The 17,986-nt window shown below is 45.0% G+C and overlaps 1 protein-coding gene across 3 annotated transcripts; it reads right to left on the reverse strand.

Annotated features, from left to right (window-relative positions):
* Positions 1-630: 630 nt before the first annotated feature.
* Positions 631-17,329, reverse strand: myh7ba (myosin, heavy chain 7B, cardiac muscle, beta a). 3 transcript variants are annotated; one of them, XM_037102250.1, is made up of 41 exons: positions 16,838-17,329; positions 16,138-16,241; positions 15,901-16,044; positions 15,140-15,296; positions 14,993-15,020; positions 14,594-14,690; positions 13,789-13,881; positions 12,615-12,678; positions 12,431-12,529; positions 12,235-12,338; positions 12,006-12,144; positions 11,801-11,919; positions 11,330-11,479; positions 10,934-11,104; positions 10,678-10,857; positions 10,449-10,581; positions 10,293-10,369; positions 9,874-9,961; positions 9,677-9,794; positions 9,467-9,590; positions 8,361-8,497; positions 6,315-6,570; positions 5,992-6,234; positions 5,671-5,847; positions 5,401-5,546; positions 5,223-5,313; positions 4,751-5,140; positions 4,537-4,663; positions 4,331-4,449; positions 4,010-4,206; positions 3,740-3,923; positions 3,457-3,622; positions 3,214-3,338; positions 2,991-3,106; positions 2,675-2,867; positions 2,368-2,571; positions 1,989-2,114; positions 1,686-1,856; positions 1,480-1,584; positions 1,288-1,383; positions 752-1,124 (listed from the first exon to the last, which is right to left on the reverse strand). In XM_037102250.1, the coding sequence occupies exons 1-41, from the start codon at positions 16,932-16,934 to the stop codon at positions 891-893; spliced, it is 5,889 nt and encodes a 1,962-aa protein (XP_036958145.1). In that variant the 5' UTR covers positions 16,935-17,329; the 3' UTR covers positions 752-890. The 3 variants fall into 3 exon arrangements, with proteins under 3 accessions (XP_036958144.1, XP_036958145.1, XP_036958142.1); XM_037102249.1 differs by lacking the exons at positions 14,594-14,690; positions 15,901-16,044; positions 16,138-16,241; positions 16,838-17,329 and adding exons at positions 631-745; positions 14,002-14,025 and having other exon boundaries at positions 990-1,124; positions 15,140-15,228; XM_037102247.1 differs by lacking the exons at positions 14,594-14,690; positions 15,901-16,044; positions 16,138-16,241; positions 16,838-17,329 and adding an exon at positions 14,002-14,025 and having other exon boundaries at positions 15,140-15,228.
* Between the last annotated feature and the right edge of the window lie 657 nt (positions 17,330-17,986).

Below are 17,986 nucleotides of genomic sequence, written 5' to 3' on the forward strand. Positions count from 1 at the left end.
CTTGGCCACAAACATGCTGCATAGTGTTAAAATAAGACACTATTTCGGTTTTTATTTTGATCCCTCATAGTTTGACTTCATTAACTGAAGATTTATTTAATGTTTGGCATGTTTTGCAACCTGTCCTATATTCACATTCAAAACCATGTGGTGCTCTTTAACAAAAATCAAATATGATTGTGTCTCACCTCACGAGGATAAGCAGTAGTTTGATGAAAGAACCACCTTTACAAGACGCTGATGGAGTATATTCGTGGTGTAAAATCTAAATAGTGAATTTATTTGAGATAAGAGCCCATGTCTTTTTTTTTTCATTTAGCGTTGGCATTGAACAATGCGTAAAGTCTTACATGGTTGTGTTTAAAAACTCACTCTGGTCTTAATCTCTTTCTAACCCCGTTTGATCATCAGATAATAGATTCATGGTTCAGTTTCACATTCTATAAACTACTTACATAACTAACTTACACCGGTTTCCTCTAATGCTGGTATTGAACTTCATTTTCCTTATTTAACAGCTGTTTGTCCAATTAATATTATAATAAATTCTTCTTTAGACCTTTTTTGCGTGATTTCCATCTTTATCGCAACTTCACATTTGGAGATGAAAAAAAACAGGCGGTCATCATAAAGGGTTTAAAAGTCTTTATTTGGATGTGTCCTCACAGTCGAACACAGCTGTTGCAGCTGGCTGGCTGTGATATGTTTGGTCGCAGTGGTCAGCCACTACACATCATTCAGCGAGCTGAAATACACAAGACAGGGATGTTTATTAGCAACCACATACACAGTGTCATAGAGCTACTCATGACCACACTAGACATCACATGAGAGGGCTGTGTGAGGTCGTCTTCAACAGAGGATTACACCCAGTCTCTTCTAAGATTAGTTCATGTTATGAAGCCTGCGGCTAATTTTGACAAATACTTCCAAAGGTCATACAATTCAGCAGCGCACTGGTATGAAAGGCATGTATTTAGTTTACTAACCTTGCTGCCTTGGTCACGGGTGCGAACCCGGAGCTTGTCGACCTGCGTTTCGGCCATGTCAGCCCTCTCCTCTGCATCCTCCAGCTCATGCTGGAGCTTCCTGTACTTGGACAGGTTGGAGTTGGCCTGCTCCTCCTGCAGAGAGAAAGCCAAGAGGACAGTTCAGTGTACAGGCAGCTGTAGAGGAGCTCCAGCTCTTCAGTTACTTTTTACACTATATGAACCACCACAGATTTGGTTAATGATTAAGATGATCATTTATCACTGACTGTACAATAACGCTACACTACTGACTCACCGCCTCTTCCGCCTGTCTCTTGTAACTCTTCACTTTGGCCTGCAGCTTGTCGATGAGGTCCTGCAGCCGGACCAGATTCTTCTTATCTTCCTCAGCCTGCACAAACAGCAAAGGGAGCTCTTACCTTGCGATCATTGTTTACATTAGTTGTACACCCCAGCATGCATCTGTGCAAACAGACCGGTGGTTTACCTGGTAGGAGAGCTCTTTGATTCTCCTCTCATACTTGCGTACTGCCTTCTGATACTCTTGGCTCTTCTTTTGCTCAGACTCCAGTTCATTCTCCAGTTCTTTGACCTGCGAGCAAAAATGAGAAAATAACCAGTCCACCGTCCAAAATTACAAGCAAGAATGATCTAATCTGATTTAATGATGATTCAGTCTGTCTCGTCTCTCACCCTGGCCTCTAGCTTCTGGACCTGCTTCTTGCCGCCCTTGAGGGCAATCTGCTCGGCCTCGTCCAGACGCATCTGCAGATCCTTTATGGTCTGCTCCATGTTCTTCTTCATCCTCTCCAGATGGGAGCTGGTGTCTTGCTCTTTCTTCAGCTCCTCTGCCATCATCGCTGCCTACAAATTGAGACGATCGACAATCTCTAACTGGATTAGAAACAACAAGGCTGAACAGTCTACCGTTAATCTGTAATGTAAATTGTAAACTGTGGATCATTCACTTTATATTTAGTTTATCACAGATCTTACATCAGTGATGGCCTTTTTGGCCTTCTCTTCTGCATTGCGGCACTCCTGCACGGCATCGTCCACCTCACTTGACAGCATGGACAGATCACTCTCCAGCTTCTTCTTCTGGTTGATCAATCCAGTGTTCTAGTGCAAAAAAGACAGATTGTCAACAATCCTCTCAGAATGTCATTTTATCTTGTTTTTAATATAGATTCTTTCATTTCTTAAACTTGTAACCACTGGCTGGAATTCAGCGGAACCTAACAGGTCATCAATAACAAGAACAAATACCTTAGAAACACTGTCTTTTGGAGAATGTTTTGATCAGCTCATTTATTTATTTGAAATGATTTGTTCGCCGTCAGAAGCACTGTGGGTTTTAAATGCATCGTCCTACCTGAGAGTGCAACAGGTTGACTCTCTCGGTGGCCTCCAGCAGCTCATGCTCAGCTAGCTTGCGTGCACGGTCATTCTGCTCCAGCAGTGCCCTGAGCTCCTCCACCTCTGCAGCCAGCAGGGTGTTCCGGCGCTCCATCATTGCCGCCTGCTCCTTCAGCTCCTCGTTCTGGTGAGCAGTGTCATCCAGCTCCAACTGAATGTCCTGGGGTCACAGATTAATGATTAAAGAACATGCTGACAATGGAGTGTGTCTCATGTGTGAATCGGACAGAAAAGTGAACCAATGGGCTGCAAGATGAACAGACCTTGATCTGAATCTGCAGGTTTCTCAGGAGTTTCTGGGACTCTGAGGCCTGCCTGTTGGCGTGGCTCAGCTGCACCTCCATCTCATTCAGGTCACCCTCCATCTTCTTCTTCAGGCGCAATGCCTCGTTGCGAGACTTGGCCTCAGCATCCAAGGTGGTCTGCATGGAGTCCAGCGTTCTCTGGTGGCTACGGCTAGAAGACGAACGACGTAATGGAGGGAGAGATTAGCAGGATGCAGTTTTAATGTAGCGCTTGATCGGAGAGAATCAAAGGTCTGCTGTAAGAAGGACAAAAAGAGTCATCACGGAATCTCACCGAAGGTTGTCGATTTCCTCATCCTTCTCAGCCACCTTCCTGTCAACGTCCGCCTTCATCTGGTTAAGCTCCAGCTGGATGCGGAGAGTTTTGCTTTCTTCATGCTCCAGAGCGCCCTGAGAGAAACAGACAGTTAATGCTTAAAGATGCTGCTGTCCGTCATCTTGGTGAAAAACGTCCCAGACCAGAAAAATCAGGAAGTGAAAGAACCAAAACTGCTTACTTCAGCTTCCTCCAGGGCAGCTTGAATCTCACTTTTCTCCATGTCCAGCCCCTTCTTCATTTTCTCCAGCTCGTGAATGGTTTTTGCTCCCTGGCTGATTTGATCTGACAGGTCAGCGATCTCCTCTGGGGGAGCAGCAGATTGCTAGTTAATATTTGGTGAAAAGTCAACGTAAAACCAATAATCCGTTCTAATCGATCTTCGTGACAGGGTATTTGAGGTGTGAGCTACGACGACAGGTACCTTGGAGGTTCTTGTTCTCCCTCTTGAGGGTCTCCAGATGATCCAGAGCCTCCTCGTAGGAGTTCTTCAGCTTGAAGAGGTCGGTGCTCAGGCCACGAGACTCTTTCTGAGAGGTCTCCAGCTCTGACTGGCACTCCTCATACTTCTGTCTCCACTCCGCCAGCACCTGGAGGAGATGAGGCGAACTCAAGTCATGAATCGGCCTTGCAGCTCAAGACTGGTTCAAAAATATGCAATCATTCATTAAAGGCAATTATCTGTACCCGCTGCCATCTGCTGATACCTTGTCAAAGTTGCGTTGCTTCTTGTCGAGGGCAGCGGCTGCGGCATTGGCGCGTTCCAGGTCAATGACCAGGTCCTCGATCTCTGTCTGGAGTCGATGTTTAGTCTTCTCCAGGGAGGAACACTTGGCGTTGGAAGCCTCCACAGTCTCTTCAGCCTCCTGCAGACGTGTGACCAGCTTCTTCCTAATGAGAACCGAACACATTTTAGCGTTCGCGCATTCAAACGGCCGGCCATCTGATTCTGTAAGTTAGAAAGACATCTCACTCACTTGGCTTCCTCCAGCTCCTCGGTCCTCTGGATGGCGTCGGTCTCGTACTTCGTCCTCCACTGAGCCACCTCGGCGTTGGCCTTGGACAGCGCTCTCTGCAGCTCAGCCTTGGCCTCCTGCTCCTCATCGTACTGCTCCCTCAGGAGATCGCAGTCATGTCGAGATGACTGCAGCGCGTGGGCCAGGGCGCTCTTAGACTTTACAGACCATAGATCATAAAGGTGGAGATCAGTGACTTGCACAGGATGATATTTGAATTTCTGCAGAGGGAGCAACCAGTTTTCTAAGCAACAACCATTGATGCGCTGATAAGCAGCTGACCTTGTTCTCCTCCTCCAGCTGTTTCTTGAGCTCCTCAACATTCTGGCTGAAGGAGTTCTTGGCACGCTGGAGCTGGGAGACCATGGCTTCCCGCTCTTCAAGCTTCCTGCTCACTTCACCTACATGGGGAGGAGAAATGGATATCTTTGTTACTAACTGGTTGGTGAGATGTTTCTGAGATTTAGAACAAAATGAAAGCCTCTTACCACTCTCAGCCTGAACACGGGCCCGCTGGGTGTTGGACTCGTTGAGCTGCCTCTGGAGCTCGTCCGCCTTGGCTTTAGCCTCGTTCATCTGGTCTTCATAGAGACGGCACATCTTCTCTGAAGTGGCCTGCAGACAACAGAAGGACATTTTTGAGAGTCTGGTCCATTTTGGTCCCACACCAGTTTAATTTTTGATCTACTTCTTTCCACCTACCTTGCCCTTGGAGAGCTGTTCCACGGTCGAGGCCAGATCGTCAGCCTCCATCTTGGCCTCGCTCCTCTCCTTCTCCAGCTTCTGCCTGACTCGCTGCAGGCTGTCGATCTGCTCGCTTAGCTCCGCAACGCTGTCGGCATGCTTCTTCCGCAAGGCCGCCGTGGTGGCCTCGTGGTGGAGCATGGCTTCCTCCAGGTCTCTCCGCAGCTTCAGGTATTCTGACTCTCTCTTCTTGTTCATCTCGATCTGGGCTGAGGTGGCCCCACCAGCCTCCTCCAGGCGCTCACTCAGCTCCTCCAGCTCACGAGCCACGTCGCCACGCTGCTTCTCCACTTTGGCCCTTAAGGCGCGATCGGCGTCCAGCTCCTCCTCCAGCTCCTCTGTGCGAGCCTGGGGGAAAGAAACGGTCAGTTATTTTGTCATTTTGTCATTTTATAACTGATCTGTTAGAGGTCACGAGGCTAGTGTCCACCTGTAGCTCCTTCATCTTCTTCTGGAGCTGATTGACCAAGGCTTGCTCGTCTTCAATCCGCGTGCCCATCTCATTCATTTCAAAGTCTTTTCTGGTAGGAAACATTTAGCAATGAATATCAATCATCAAGTTTTAATAGCAAGACAATGTTTTCCTGTGACTACATGACAATTCTCACTTCTTCAGCTTCTCTTCGAGTTGCTGCTTGTCATTCTCCAAGTCCATAACAGACTCCAGGGAGAGTTTCAGATCTCCCTCCAGCTTGCGTTTGACCCGTTCCAGGTCCATACGCAGCTTCTTCTCCTGTTCCAGTGAGCCCTCCAGCTGATTGACAGTGGGAAGAGTGAAACATGTTACACTGTGTGTGTATGATCTGAGTACTCGTGGACTAAATGAAACAACAGTATTTATTGTTCAGCTCTTTTATTGTGAGCTTTTTTACACTCACATCATCTACTTGCTGCTCGAGCTTTGCCTTGGCTTTGGTCAGAGTATTGACTTTGTCTTCCTCTGCCTGCAGGTCGTCCAGAGTCTGCTGATGAGCCTCCTGGAGAGCCTTCCTCTCTTTGGTCAGCTTCACTATTGTTTCATCCAGAACTGCCATTTCTTCAATCAGGTTCTTCACCTGCGAGCCAGAGAAGGAGAATATATAACATAACACTTATTTCTATTTTCCTCCGCACATCCACTATATGTGCACTGGCTCTATCTGTGGCCTCTTGACGCCCTCTAGAGGAAACTCACTGCTCTCCCTCTCCGGTTCCCTCACCTTGTTCTCAATGGCATGTTTCTCCTTTTCCACTTTGGCCAGAGTTATCTCCAGGTCGTCGATGTCTTTCTTCAGCTCGGCGCACTCGTCCTCCAGCTTGCGCTTCTTGGCGAGCACATTAGAGCTCATCTCCTCCTCGTCCTCCAGCCTCTCCAAGATTTCTTTTACTTTGGCCTCCAGCTGGATCTTAGCTTTGATGAGCAGGTCACACCGGTCCTCTGCATCGGCCAGGTTGTCCTGCTCCTACGGGAGACAGGAGAGGTGTGTTCAGCGCATTCCCGCTCACCACAGCATCCTTGCCACAGTGAGGAACTGCCACTTACCGCCTGCAGTTGCAGAGAGAGGTCATTCTTCTCTTGGATCAGGCTGACCTGCCTCTCCTCCAACTCTTTGCGCTTGGCCTCAGACTTCTCCAGGGCCTCCTTCAGTTTTGCCAGCTCCTCCTTCAGAGCAGCCAGCTCTTTCTCCGTAGTGGCGCTCTTCAGTAGAGGCTTGATTTTAAAGAAGAGCTTCATCCAGGGCCAGTGCTTGACGGCGTTGAAGGCGCGGATGTTATACTGGATGATCATCAGAGCCTCCCTGAAAACAGGACGAAATCAAAGGGAAGAATGAGAATTTTTCTACAACTAAATGTTTTCTTGTCGGATTCGAAACAAAGCACAGAAACCACTGGCTCCCAACCAGGTGCCAAATATGTACCCCAGGGGGTGTTTCCATTAGTGAAACGATTGGGGGAGTATCTAATTGGAAAAAAAAAAAAATGATTTAATGTAAGAGTATTTATAGACATTATGTCAGCTGAAACACCTCAGTGCTGCAGTTTAGGACTGAGAGTGTGTGAGAACTAGTTGAAAAGTGAACAGAGAGGTCAAAACAGATAGCTTTCTAGAAATTAAATATAGTAATGTATAAATTGTTAAAAAATATCTAGCTAAAAGTAACAGATGGGCTAAACAGCTGAAATTGTAAATAAGTATAAGATAACGGTGAGCTCACAGTAATGGATGAATTGTTAAAACATTTAGCTAAAAATAACAGATAAATGCTTGAAATAGCTGCATAAACACCACATTAACTAAATATCTGTACCTATGAAACAATGGTTGAAGTAGTTAGCTATGGTAACTGATATATTGTTTATATTTTAGCTAAAAACTAGTTTTAACATCACTGGCGGTGGTGTTGATGAAGGAGCTCATGTGACGGGGCTGTGGTGGAGCAACACGGTGATTTTAGAGCAGCAGAACTGAAGTTCAGATCAAGTAAAGGGAGGAAGGTCAAAAAGATTTATCCGGGAGTTCCCCCCGTCTATTTATTTTGTGACTTCTCCTTGGTGCTTAATTTTTGGCACTAATCCTGCACCCGTCCAGTCTCTTGTGTCTAATCATACACTGAAGGATGCGACATGAAATCATACACCTGATGCTGCTTTTGATGTTTCACGACTGTGACCAAACGGGGTCACCAGATTGATTTAGTCTCAGCAGAATGGCGTCTCGCAGCCCTAAATATGGACCCAGATCAGACCGGTCAAGGACTTCCTGTCACTGTTTACAGGGTGAGTTTGAGTGAGTGTGCACACGCCGGGGGTTGGAGGTGACTGAAGGAGGGTGGGGGAGCCGGTCGCATATTTGACATGACTCCACGCCGGGTGCCTCTCAAAGGTGAGCGTCTGTGTTTATTTAGAAACTAAAGCCCTCTGTCCAACGGCCGACTTAAATCCTCTGTCACCCGCCACATATCCCACCAATGCACTCACTTAGAAGTACAGGCGCCGCGGACAAAAGGGGCCAGGGGCCATGAGGCACGGAGGGGGCCGTGGGTTGTATTTTTAGGGAGGGCCCGAGCAGCTGCCACTTGACACATGTCGCCACCTGGCTCTGAGGACACCGTCAGCATTGTTTAATTTAGAGAGAGTGGACGGAGAGAATAGCCGAAGACCTGAAACGTTTGTGTGTGTTAGAGAGAGTGTGTGCGAATTTGTGTGTGTGTGTGTGTGTGTGTGAGGGTGGGATGGAGCCCTTATTAACAGTGCGGCCACACACATGCCTGGTAACCATACAAGGGCAAGCACACGCCTCACACACGCCGATAACACTGCCCTTGCGTGCCACACATAGCAGGGCGAGGGAGTGAACACTAAGGTGTAGTGTATCACAAGCTGAAAGGCCCGCGGCTGATCGTGTTGCTATTGAACCTGTTCAGAGAAGCAACTGTTGAGGGAGGTCTTTTTTATACACCATGTCTTCACCTTCCTGTGAGGTATTGAGTTCAAAGGCTTTCATGCGCCTATGAATATATTCTGTATCCACTCAGGTTCATAAAAGAGCTTTTATGCACAGAACTGAGAGTCACTGCAGGGTTTTCACCTCCTTTCCATCATCCTCTGCAGCTCCAGCCTCATGATTTTGCCACGAGCGGCGGCCTGCAGCAACGTCAGGACTTTGGCTAAGCGCTCGTCCCTCAGCTCCTCGAGGTAACCCAGCAGGCCCGCCTTGAAGAACACCTACATGACACGAGGAACGAAACAATGACCTAACCAAAAGTAACTCAGTAAATGAATAAATATATAAATACATTTGTGGGAACTGGAAATTGATCATGTAATTTTAAGATTTTTGGAAACGCAATAAATGGTTCGTTTGAAGTTAATTAAACTTTATTTCAGTGTTATGTCACTGAAACAATGTCAAACCCTTAAGCAGCATCAGTTGCAACTGTATACTGGCCATCTAAATAATGTTTATGGATAAACTACACAGTATTTATTAACCATTTACAAAGTGCTATAAACTTCAATAGTAACTTTACAGTAAACAACTGCCTAACACATTGTTTACAAAGCATTTTTTTTGTTATTTTTGGTAACAGTGAAATGACTATTAAAAATAGTTAAATTAAAGTTAATTATAGTTAAATTATAAATGTACCATTTATTGATGGTATTATGAAGTTCCCCTCCGGGCAAAAAAGTGCTTGTCTTCCTACAGCTGAGTGTTTGAGCTTCACTCTGTAGAATAGCGTATGTGCAGAGTTTGACACCACAAGGCCGTTTTCACATTCAGGGCTGAAAGGACATTTTCTCTGTGCTCCTTGAAAATCTGATTTTTTACAGTCGGGCCTATGATTTGTGACATCACAAAATGTTTGAAAGCCAATCGTGACCAAATATTCAGCATAACACTGAGAATAGACTTTACAGTGAAGTGGGAGGGATGTTGTGCTGAGCAGTTCGCAATATTTTCTTCTTAATATATTCTGGAATATCCACTGATGCAGATGGAACAGGTGCCAGTTTAGATGTAAGCTTTGGTACATGTGTGGAAGTGATCTTCAAAGTTATTGTCACACGTTAATAAAAAAAAAATACCATCACACTATGTTTTCATTTTTAAATAACATTTTAATAACCATATATTGTTTATATTATTTTTCCATTCACACCTCTGCATTACACAAGCTGCTCCCTTCGTACCTTTGTGTGTCCGAATCTATACTGGTTGTGGTCGACATCCAGGGAGGCCAAGAGTTTCTCTGCAGCTTTCCTGCTGTCCACAAACTTATCATCTGGGATGGCGTGTGGGTTCAGGATGCGGTATCTGAACAAATGAACAAAAGCGTCCTTCAGGACTGATTCAAAGTCGATCTCATGAAATCCAAAGAGCGATCTGAACGCGGTCCGTACCGCTGTTTGAATTCTGCGTAGAGGATGCGGTTGGGGAATCCCTTCCTGCAGATCCGGATGCCTTCTAGCACACCGTTACAGCGCAGCTGGTGCAGCACCATGAATGGATCCATGATCCCTGTGCAGAACAGGTTCAAAAAATGAGACAGGTCGAATTTGTTTATCTCCTAATGATGTGACATTGCGCCGTGTGTTACCTGGAGTCTTGGTCTCATTAGGGATGATGCATCGGACAAAGTGAGGCTGGGTGCTGCGCAGGTTGGTCATCAGCTTATTCAGATTTTCCTGAAGGAAGGAGAAACATCGCAGATGAAGTTAAATAATTAAAAAAAAATGAGGATTCTACATTTAGTGCAAAACACAACAACAACCTCTTGATGGACTTTGTGCTCCTCTCATGTGACTCACGGTGACGTAAAGGCGAGAGGAGCCAGCACAGACTTAAAGTGATGTTCATGTGATCATTGCCCTAAACATCACTGCAAGTCTTAACTGCCTCCGTCCCAGCTGTCCGGTGATGCCCACACTTTCTCCCGGCACACAAAACATTGAAGATATTTGGAATAACCTCAGTGAACATATGATGGACCGTTTAACCCCGCAGTGTCCGTCTCACCTTGTGAAGCTGAGACACGGTCTGGAACGAGGCCGCCTTCTTCCTCTTTTCTTTGAGGCCGGTCTTTGGGTCGGATACTGAAAAGGAATACGCAGAGTGACTGATCTGACAGCTTTAAAATGGCAGCTTTGCGTTATCGACCCCTGTTTGCTCTACCTGAGTCTGAGCTGACGTAATTCTCGTACAGACACGCCAGCAGCTTGTTGGACGACTTCTGGAAACACGCCACCACCGTCTCGTTCAGCGGGTCTTTATTTTTGTCCAGCCAGCCAAAGATGTTGTATGGCACCTGAATAAATCACAGCGACGAGTTGACTTCTTCAATTCTGAATGTGAGGAAAAAAACTGTGAGACTGTCTTAGGGCTTCAGTGAGAGGGCACTTACCACCCCGGCATAGTGCACCAGCTCAAAGTGGGCTTCGTACTTGCGCTTCTTGTCTGGCCGCGGCTTGAGGAAATTAGGCGACTTCCCGATGTGATTGTCATACATCTTAGCTTTAAAGCTGTTGTCTGTGGCCTTTGGGAACATGCACTCCTCTTCAAGGATGGACATGATGCCCATCGGCTGGAGCGAGAGCAGAGCGTCAGTCGAACAGTTATGGTTAAACTTTGATCCACTCTGGGGAAAACCCTCCGCTCACCTTTTCGATTAGATCAATGCAAGCCTGAAGGTCCAGGCCGAAGTCGATGAAGGTCCACTCGATGCCCTCCCTCTTGTACTCCTCCTGCTCCAGGATGAACATGTGGTGGTTGAAGAACTGCTGCAGCTTCTCGTTTGTGAAGTTGATGCACAGCTGCTCGAAGCTGTTGAGCTGCAGTGAACGAGGAACAGGTGCTCAGGGCAAGCATTAAAAGAGAGCGGCGCGGAAAGCACGAGAACACTGTGCGGAGATTCATCCCGCAGTATAAATCATTCACCACAACAGGATGAAAAGTTGAGACACAGAAACACAGAACCGGAAAAAGCCAGTCGGGTGGTAGTGGTTTTCAGTAAAGCCGTGTTTAATATCAAATAGCTGCAGTATGGAACAACTTACTTCAAAGATCTCAAAACCAGCGATGTCGAGGACTCCTATGAAGTACTGGCGAGGCAGGGAGGTGTACAGGGTCCGGTTGATCCGTCCCACGAGCCATTTGAACATGCGGTCATATGTGGCTTTGGCCAGAGCACCGACGGCATAGTTTACCTACCGCACCCACGCACAAACACACACAAGTATCACAGCTGTCATTCACATGGGTAGCCTCTGTTGCTTAGATACCAGATTCTAGAGTGTGTGGAGTGGCGAGCGTATTGATCGACTGAGGATTAAGAAGCTGCCCCTCATCAGCGTAGCCGTTCAGCAAAGTGAAGAGAAGCTGAACACACCGATGGTTTCGCTCCTTCATACTGCAGCCCTGCTTTTATTCCCCTCATTTTTCACTTAGTATTACAAACAAAATATACAAAATATATTTTGTTCAAGCATCGAAACAAAACACGGACGTTAGACGTTTTGTCTCCTCACCTGTTCGACGTTCTGTCCCTTCACCACATACTCATTCCCCACTTTCACTCTCGGGTGGAGGAGGCCCTTTATGAGGTCTGCTGAGCTGACCCCCATCAGGTATGAGGCCTTGTCTGCACCTGTCGCACAAACGTTAGAGAAATCACAATCTCGCTTTTAAATCAAGCGATCATGTTGTGCCAAAAGTCTCACTGCTCGCTCTCACTTTCAGTGCCGTCGGCCTCCGCCTGCTCCTCGCGCTGCTTCTGCTTGAACTTCATGTTGCCAAAGTGCATGATGGCCCCGACTATTTTATAGCAGCCATACTTCTCATCGGGCAGGAAGCCGAGGATGTCCATGGCATGCTGTGAAGACGCCGAAAAAAAATCTACTCAATGCGCTGCGTTCAAATGCAGCCGAGTGTCTTTCCATGTGGGGAAATAAAAAGCTCTTACATCAGTGGCCATCAGCTCCTGTCCGTCATCCATGTTCTCCACAATGGTCACGCCCTGAGAGCAGAAGTGGTAGTCGTACGGGTTGGAGGACACCAGCAGCATGTCTGGAAGAGAAGAGGGTTTTTTTTTAAAGAATCACGTCACAGCCCTATCAGCAGTACGTAATAAAATATCCAAAGCAGCAGGACTGACGAACCGAACAGTTCTGGTTTCTTCTGCGACATGATCTGGTAGTAGATGTGGTAGCTCCTCTCACCGGGCTGCTGAAATATCACTCTGGATTTTTCCAGAAGATCTGAAGGACAGAAAGAAGAGAAACGTGTTCATGTGAGACCTGAAACAAGAAGAGAAAAACACTATGATGATTATGTTTAACTTACATATATCAATGTCAGCTGAGGCTAGTTTGCCAGTCGGTCCAAAGTGGATCCTGATGAACTTTCCCTGTGGGAAAATGTACAAAAGAACTATGAAATTTTTTAAAATTCAACCAACAAATGACTGTTTCTATAGTATATTAGCTACAGGCAGAGGTAGAAAGTAAGGGAATTTTGAGTATTTCCATGTTCTACTTCTTTATGTGTTCCACTCCACTAGAGTTCAGAGGCAAGTACTGCATTATTTACTCCACTACATATTTTTAACCACTTAACTTATTCATTACTTTGCAGATTTAGTTGAATGATACGAAATGTAAATCAACAAATAAATGATTTGACCACCCATCACAGAGGGTAACCATATACATAACCTGTCATCACTAGGGGGCTCTCTAACAAAACAAACAGAAGATATTTTCCGACTCAGTGTCCGAGCCTGCCCTCTGGATAATAAACACCAGAGGCATTTTGGATTCTGCTCCGATCTGATTTTACAGGCAGCTTTTAGGGATTAAAAGTCGATTTATCTTCACTTCTGTTTATCAACCTGACTGCAGCAGCGATCCGCTCCACTGTCGGGTGTTCATGCGCTGTAATGTTGACTGCAGACTGGAGCTGGAGTTGGAAATGTACTTTACTTCATGAGCATAACGTTACAGAGGGAAGAGGGGAAAAGGGGAGAGAGAGAGAGAACCGGGGTCTGTTAAGTTAAATTATAAGCTTGTTGACGGAGTAACACTTTGCTGATCGCTTTGCTGGTGGTAACAAACTTTTAACAACTACCTCTGCAGATGAAAATCTACCGGACGTGATTATATATATTGTTTAAAGTTTTATTCGATTTAAGTCTCTTTAGCTGAATTCTCTATCCTGGAAGTAGAAACGGGCGACGGGATGAAACACACCGTTACCTTGAGTAACTCGTAAAACCTTTGAATGTCGAATTCCCACATATTATACCTTTAAACCACATTTATCAGCTTCAACATTTAAGTGATGAATTTAGAAATTCATCAGTAATTCTAATCTATAGTATAATAATCATATGCATTACGATGAAATATCTGCATAATTTTAATTTTGAAACTTTGTTTAGTAATTTTGTACCTTTACTTAAGCACATGATCTGAGGACTTCTTCCCCCTCCGTCTACAGGGATTTTTTAGGTACTCACAAAACGGGATGAGTTGTCATTCCTCAGCGTCTTGGCGTTACCAAACGCCTCCATGGCCGGGTTCGCCTCGATGATCTGATCCTCCAGAGTCCCCTGGGAGAGAAAAGTAAAATGTAATAATGCCACATTATTTTAAATGTGACCATTTTATTTAAAATCATTGTTAAAAATAATGCGGCTGCATTAGTTTTTTTTCCTGCAACTAAAACTCACCCCTGTTTTAGTGGCAGGACCTTGCTGCAAAAGAAAGCAAGTGAGAAGCCTGTGAGCGTCGTCTCATTTAAAGCATGACTGAATAATGATTCACAACCAAAGGGGAACATCAGAACCAACTGGAAAATTAGGGACTGGTTGTTAAAGCTGTGATAAAAAAAAAAAAAAAACCCAAACACAATGGCCACCTTGTTTTATATGATGAAGTGTGGTGAACGCAGGGGGACAAAAAGGTAGGAAAAATGACCAGGAAACAACACAGAAAAGTCAAAAGCAAAACTCAAAGCAAGGGGAAAAATAAAAATAAAAAGAGAAAAGACACGGGAAGGAGAAAAGAAAAAATATCTAAAAATCAATCAGAAAGTGGCTGAAAGGGCGACACACATGAGGGTGAAGACATGAATGTAATCAGTTTGTCACATTCAACATTCTGACAGTGAGGAAAATGTATGGGAACTGTTTAAAGGGAATACACTGAGGGATTCCTGGGACCAAAGAAAAAATGAAGAAAATAAAAATAAAATACAGCAAAAAAAAAAAAAGAAAAAAAAAAGCTGGGAAACAAAAATACAGGTTGCCACATCAGCCTTACTCCTTTTTTGGCAGGGTTGTCCCCAAGAGCTGCCACAATGGCAAAATACTGAATGACACGTTTCGTGTTGACAGTTTTGCCAGCACCGGATTCTCCGCTATAGGAGTGTGAAACAATAACAAAGTGTACATACATACAGCAGGTAAAAAGTGGTCACAAAACTGGTAAAGGTGGTGTAAATCAAAATCATTACACTGCATGTTAGAAAACACAAAGAAAAAGAAAAAAAAGTGAGGGACAGATTTCAGTAAAAAGAGGAAAAAGGTCAAATGTTTAAAAGGTAGCTGTGTGTGAATGTCCTCATGTAATGTGACTAATCATACGGTCATAACTGTCTGCTTGTTTTAAATCAGGGACTGGAAACAAGACATTTTGTGACATTTTCAATTTGATACTTACGTGATGAGCATGGACTGGTTCTCACGATCTGATGAAGACAAAACGACACCAGGCATATGATGAGTGTGTGTGCCTTTATATTTGGTATCGGTGCTTGTGTGAACTCATGTTGTTTCAATACTTGGGCGTATATATAGGAACACTCACTGCGCAGCATGTCGTTGTATGCGTTATCTGCGATGGAGTAGATGTGCGGTGGCACCTCAGAGCGGCGTTTGCCTTTGTAGGCGGCGACCACAGGGGCCGTGTAGACGGGCAGCCATTTGTACGGATTCACCGTCACACAGAAGAGCCCGGAGTAGGTCTGAGGAAACAGGAGAGGCGTTATACCTTTGATTTGTATTCATTTATTTATCTACACTGACATTTTACTTCTTTGTATCTTTTATCTTGCTGTGACTTTATCTTTTTAATATCTTTTTTCTTATGTCTTTTGGCCTTTTGGTGGATTTATTTGACAGGACAGCTGAATAGTGGCAGGGAAAGAAGAGACAGAGAGGGGACAGCGTCCAGCGATGGGCCACTCGCTGGAATCTAACCCCGGCTGTTGCTGCGTGGACACAGCCGCTGTACACGGGGTGCACATCCTACCAATCGTGCTATTGGGAAGCTCCATTTTAATTTGTCCAGACTTAAACTTCATCTTGTCATGCTCTGTTTGACCTGACTGTTGCCCTCTGAGTAACTTGCTTTTTTTTTTGGCCAACCTCACATCAGTTTCAAAAAAGGCACTATAACGTAATTATTATTATCATTAGTACGACAATATCAACCCTCTCTGAGGCATCGCCTGAAGTCTCAGTGAGCAGTTCTGCTGTTCTCTGGTTGACATTGCTCAAAGTGTAATTTAATCTGGATAATCATGCCTCTAAAGGAACATGGAAACACGTGAGACGGGATGTACTCACATAGATCATCCACGCAGCGTAGCGTCTACGCAGGTTGAACAGCACAGAGGCCTCGTTGAGGTGCGTCAGCATGGCCATGTCTTCAATCATGTCATACTTGGGAGGGTTCATCTGCTGGATGTCACCGTCCTTCACGGTCAGAGTCTGAAGAGATGGACGCAGGCAGACATGAGGAGGATGTGGCTAATAGTTTAGGTTTTTCCATTCATCACTGCAGATGAAGCAATGATCACTCACCCTCCCATCTTTGGTTTCAACAGTGACTTTGTCACCGCTGATCTCCTTGATCTCAATCTCGATGTACGCCTCTTTTTCATCAGGGACCCAGGCTCGCTTCTTACCTAAAGGAACAGCAGAGGGTGTGGGCTGAGTGGAAAACTCTCCATGATGCAAATGTTGGCAGAGATAATAAAAAAGTGAAGAAAACCAAATTTGCTTCAAATCAACATGAAAAAACACACTGGCAGAAACATTTAACCAAACAGGGGAGTTATCCATAAAGTTATTTTAAAACTTTAGTTAGACAAAAATAGTTATCTCAGCAAATGTGTAATCAGAAAAGCCATTTTAAACTTTATTAATTTAAGTGCAGAACAGCACATTTCAAAAACCAAATATTTTAAAACAAACTACTTTTTTTCAAAAACAGTTTGGTTGTATTGTTTCATGTGTTTCCAGAACACATCTGATCTGTAAGTCATTATATATATTTTCCTTATACATAGTTTGATACGTTTCAATATTGTTATGTCTTTAAAAACAACAAATGAAAGTGCAGTGACTTTGTGCGTAATCTTACATCATGGGCTAAATTGTTTGCCTTATCTAAAAACAGATATGAATTAAATATCAAATAAAAACTGTACTAATTCATGAAATGAGTATATATATAATATCTAATGTGATTCGCCCTTCACGTTCCCTTAATCAGGCCTACCGTCAAAAGCGATGGTCTGCGCCGCCAGCAGCTCCAGGTCAGTTTTGCGTAAAAACGGGGCCGCCTCCCCGAACTCCTTCATGTCATACCGCGACATGCTGACAACTCCTCGCCGGTCCCAGAAACCAGAGAGGCGGACGAGGTGAGGAACTCCTTTGGTGAGAAAACAAAGCTTTTCGTTAGAGTCGTTAAAGCTGTTTCTGTCACTTCAGTCTTCCGCTACTGACGAAAACGCGAAATCACCGCTTTGTGCGTTAAGAGCGCAAATCCAACTTCACCAACTGAGAAGGGAAAAGAAAGAAACGTGTCGCGCGTGAAGTGACACGTGCCAGGGATGGTAAGCGGTACCACTACACTTCTGTGAGTGAAATTAATTCTCTTCAAGAGGTTTAAAGGGCGGCCGGCCCGCGCGTAAAGTGCGTGACAAGCGACCTACCAAACAAAGGCACAGAGCTGTCCACTCCCTGACCTCAGCACGACCACAACGAAATAACAACGTGCTGAGATGTACCCTCCTTTATACTGTGTTCCTCAAGGTCACGGTCAGTGCACATTTGTCCCTCATTAGCATATGCCACCTCCTCCGACGCCCATTGGTGCTGAGCGCCTGTCTCAATTGACACAAAAGGAAAGCTACGTTTTTGTCATTGCGTTAAACCCAAGCCGGCTATTTTTGTATCCCAGTTATTTTGCGCACTGTACACACTGCGAGGGAGTGGGAGAGAGTTGCACGAAGAGCATCCCTGTATGGGGGGAATGTTTTCACTCTGTGGGGTTTTGAAGGGCAGGGCATCATTGCCTCTGACAGGACAGTGACATGTGTCAACGTTTAAGAGACTGTGATCGGAGAAAAGACACCACATCCATGCACAGAATAAAAGTCTGAGTACATATGTTTGATTTGGACACAAGCGTACTCTCCTCAGCTCATGTTGCCCTTAAGTAATAGCCCTGCAGCTTTTGTGTTGTTAAGTGCCAACCGAGATGTTTGCTATTGTGTGTGGCCACAGAGGATGCAACCTTAGAAGAGATTATTTCAGGAGCGGTGTGGCATTAAACATGCTACTATAAATACACAACATTATATTAATAGAGAGAAACATGGCGCGTGGCTCTGGCCACACAATAAAGTCCCTCACTTGAATTGAA

The sequence above is a fragment of the Acanthopagrus latus genome, chromosome 6 (assembly GCF_904848185.1).
Source record: "Acanthopagrus latus isolate v.2019 chromosome 6, fAcaLat1.1, whole genome shotgun sequence".
In the NCBI taxonomy this organism is placed as follows: domain Eukaryota; kingdom Metazoa; phylum Chordata; class Actinopteri; order Spariformes; family Sparidae; genus Acanthopagrus; species Acanthopagrus latus.

Bases quoted from the DNA above. Each gene is read 5' to 3' on its own strand.
- myh7ba (XM_037102250.1), bottom strand. From the start codon at position 16,934: ATGTCGCGGTATGACATGAAGGAGTTCGGGGAGGCGGCCCCGTTTTTA. The intron at 11,920-12,005 runs GTGAGAGCGAGC...TTTGTGCGACAG, and splicing joins GGAGGCCGACGGCACTGAAA to GTGCAGACAAGGCCTCATAC. The intron at 2,868-2,990 runs GTGAGATTCCGT...TTCGTCTTCTAG, and splicing joins GAGGAAATCGACAACCTTCG to CCGTAGCCACCAGAGAACGC.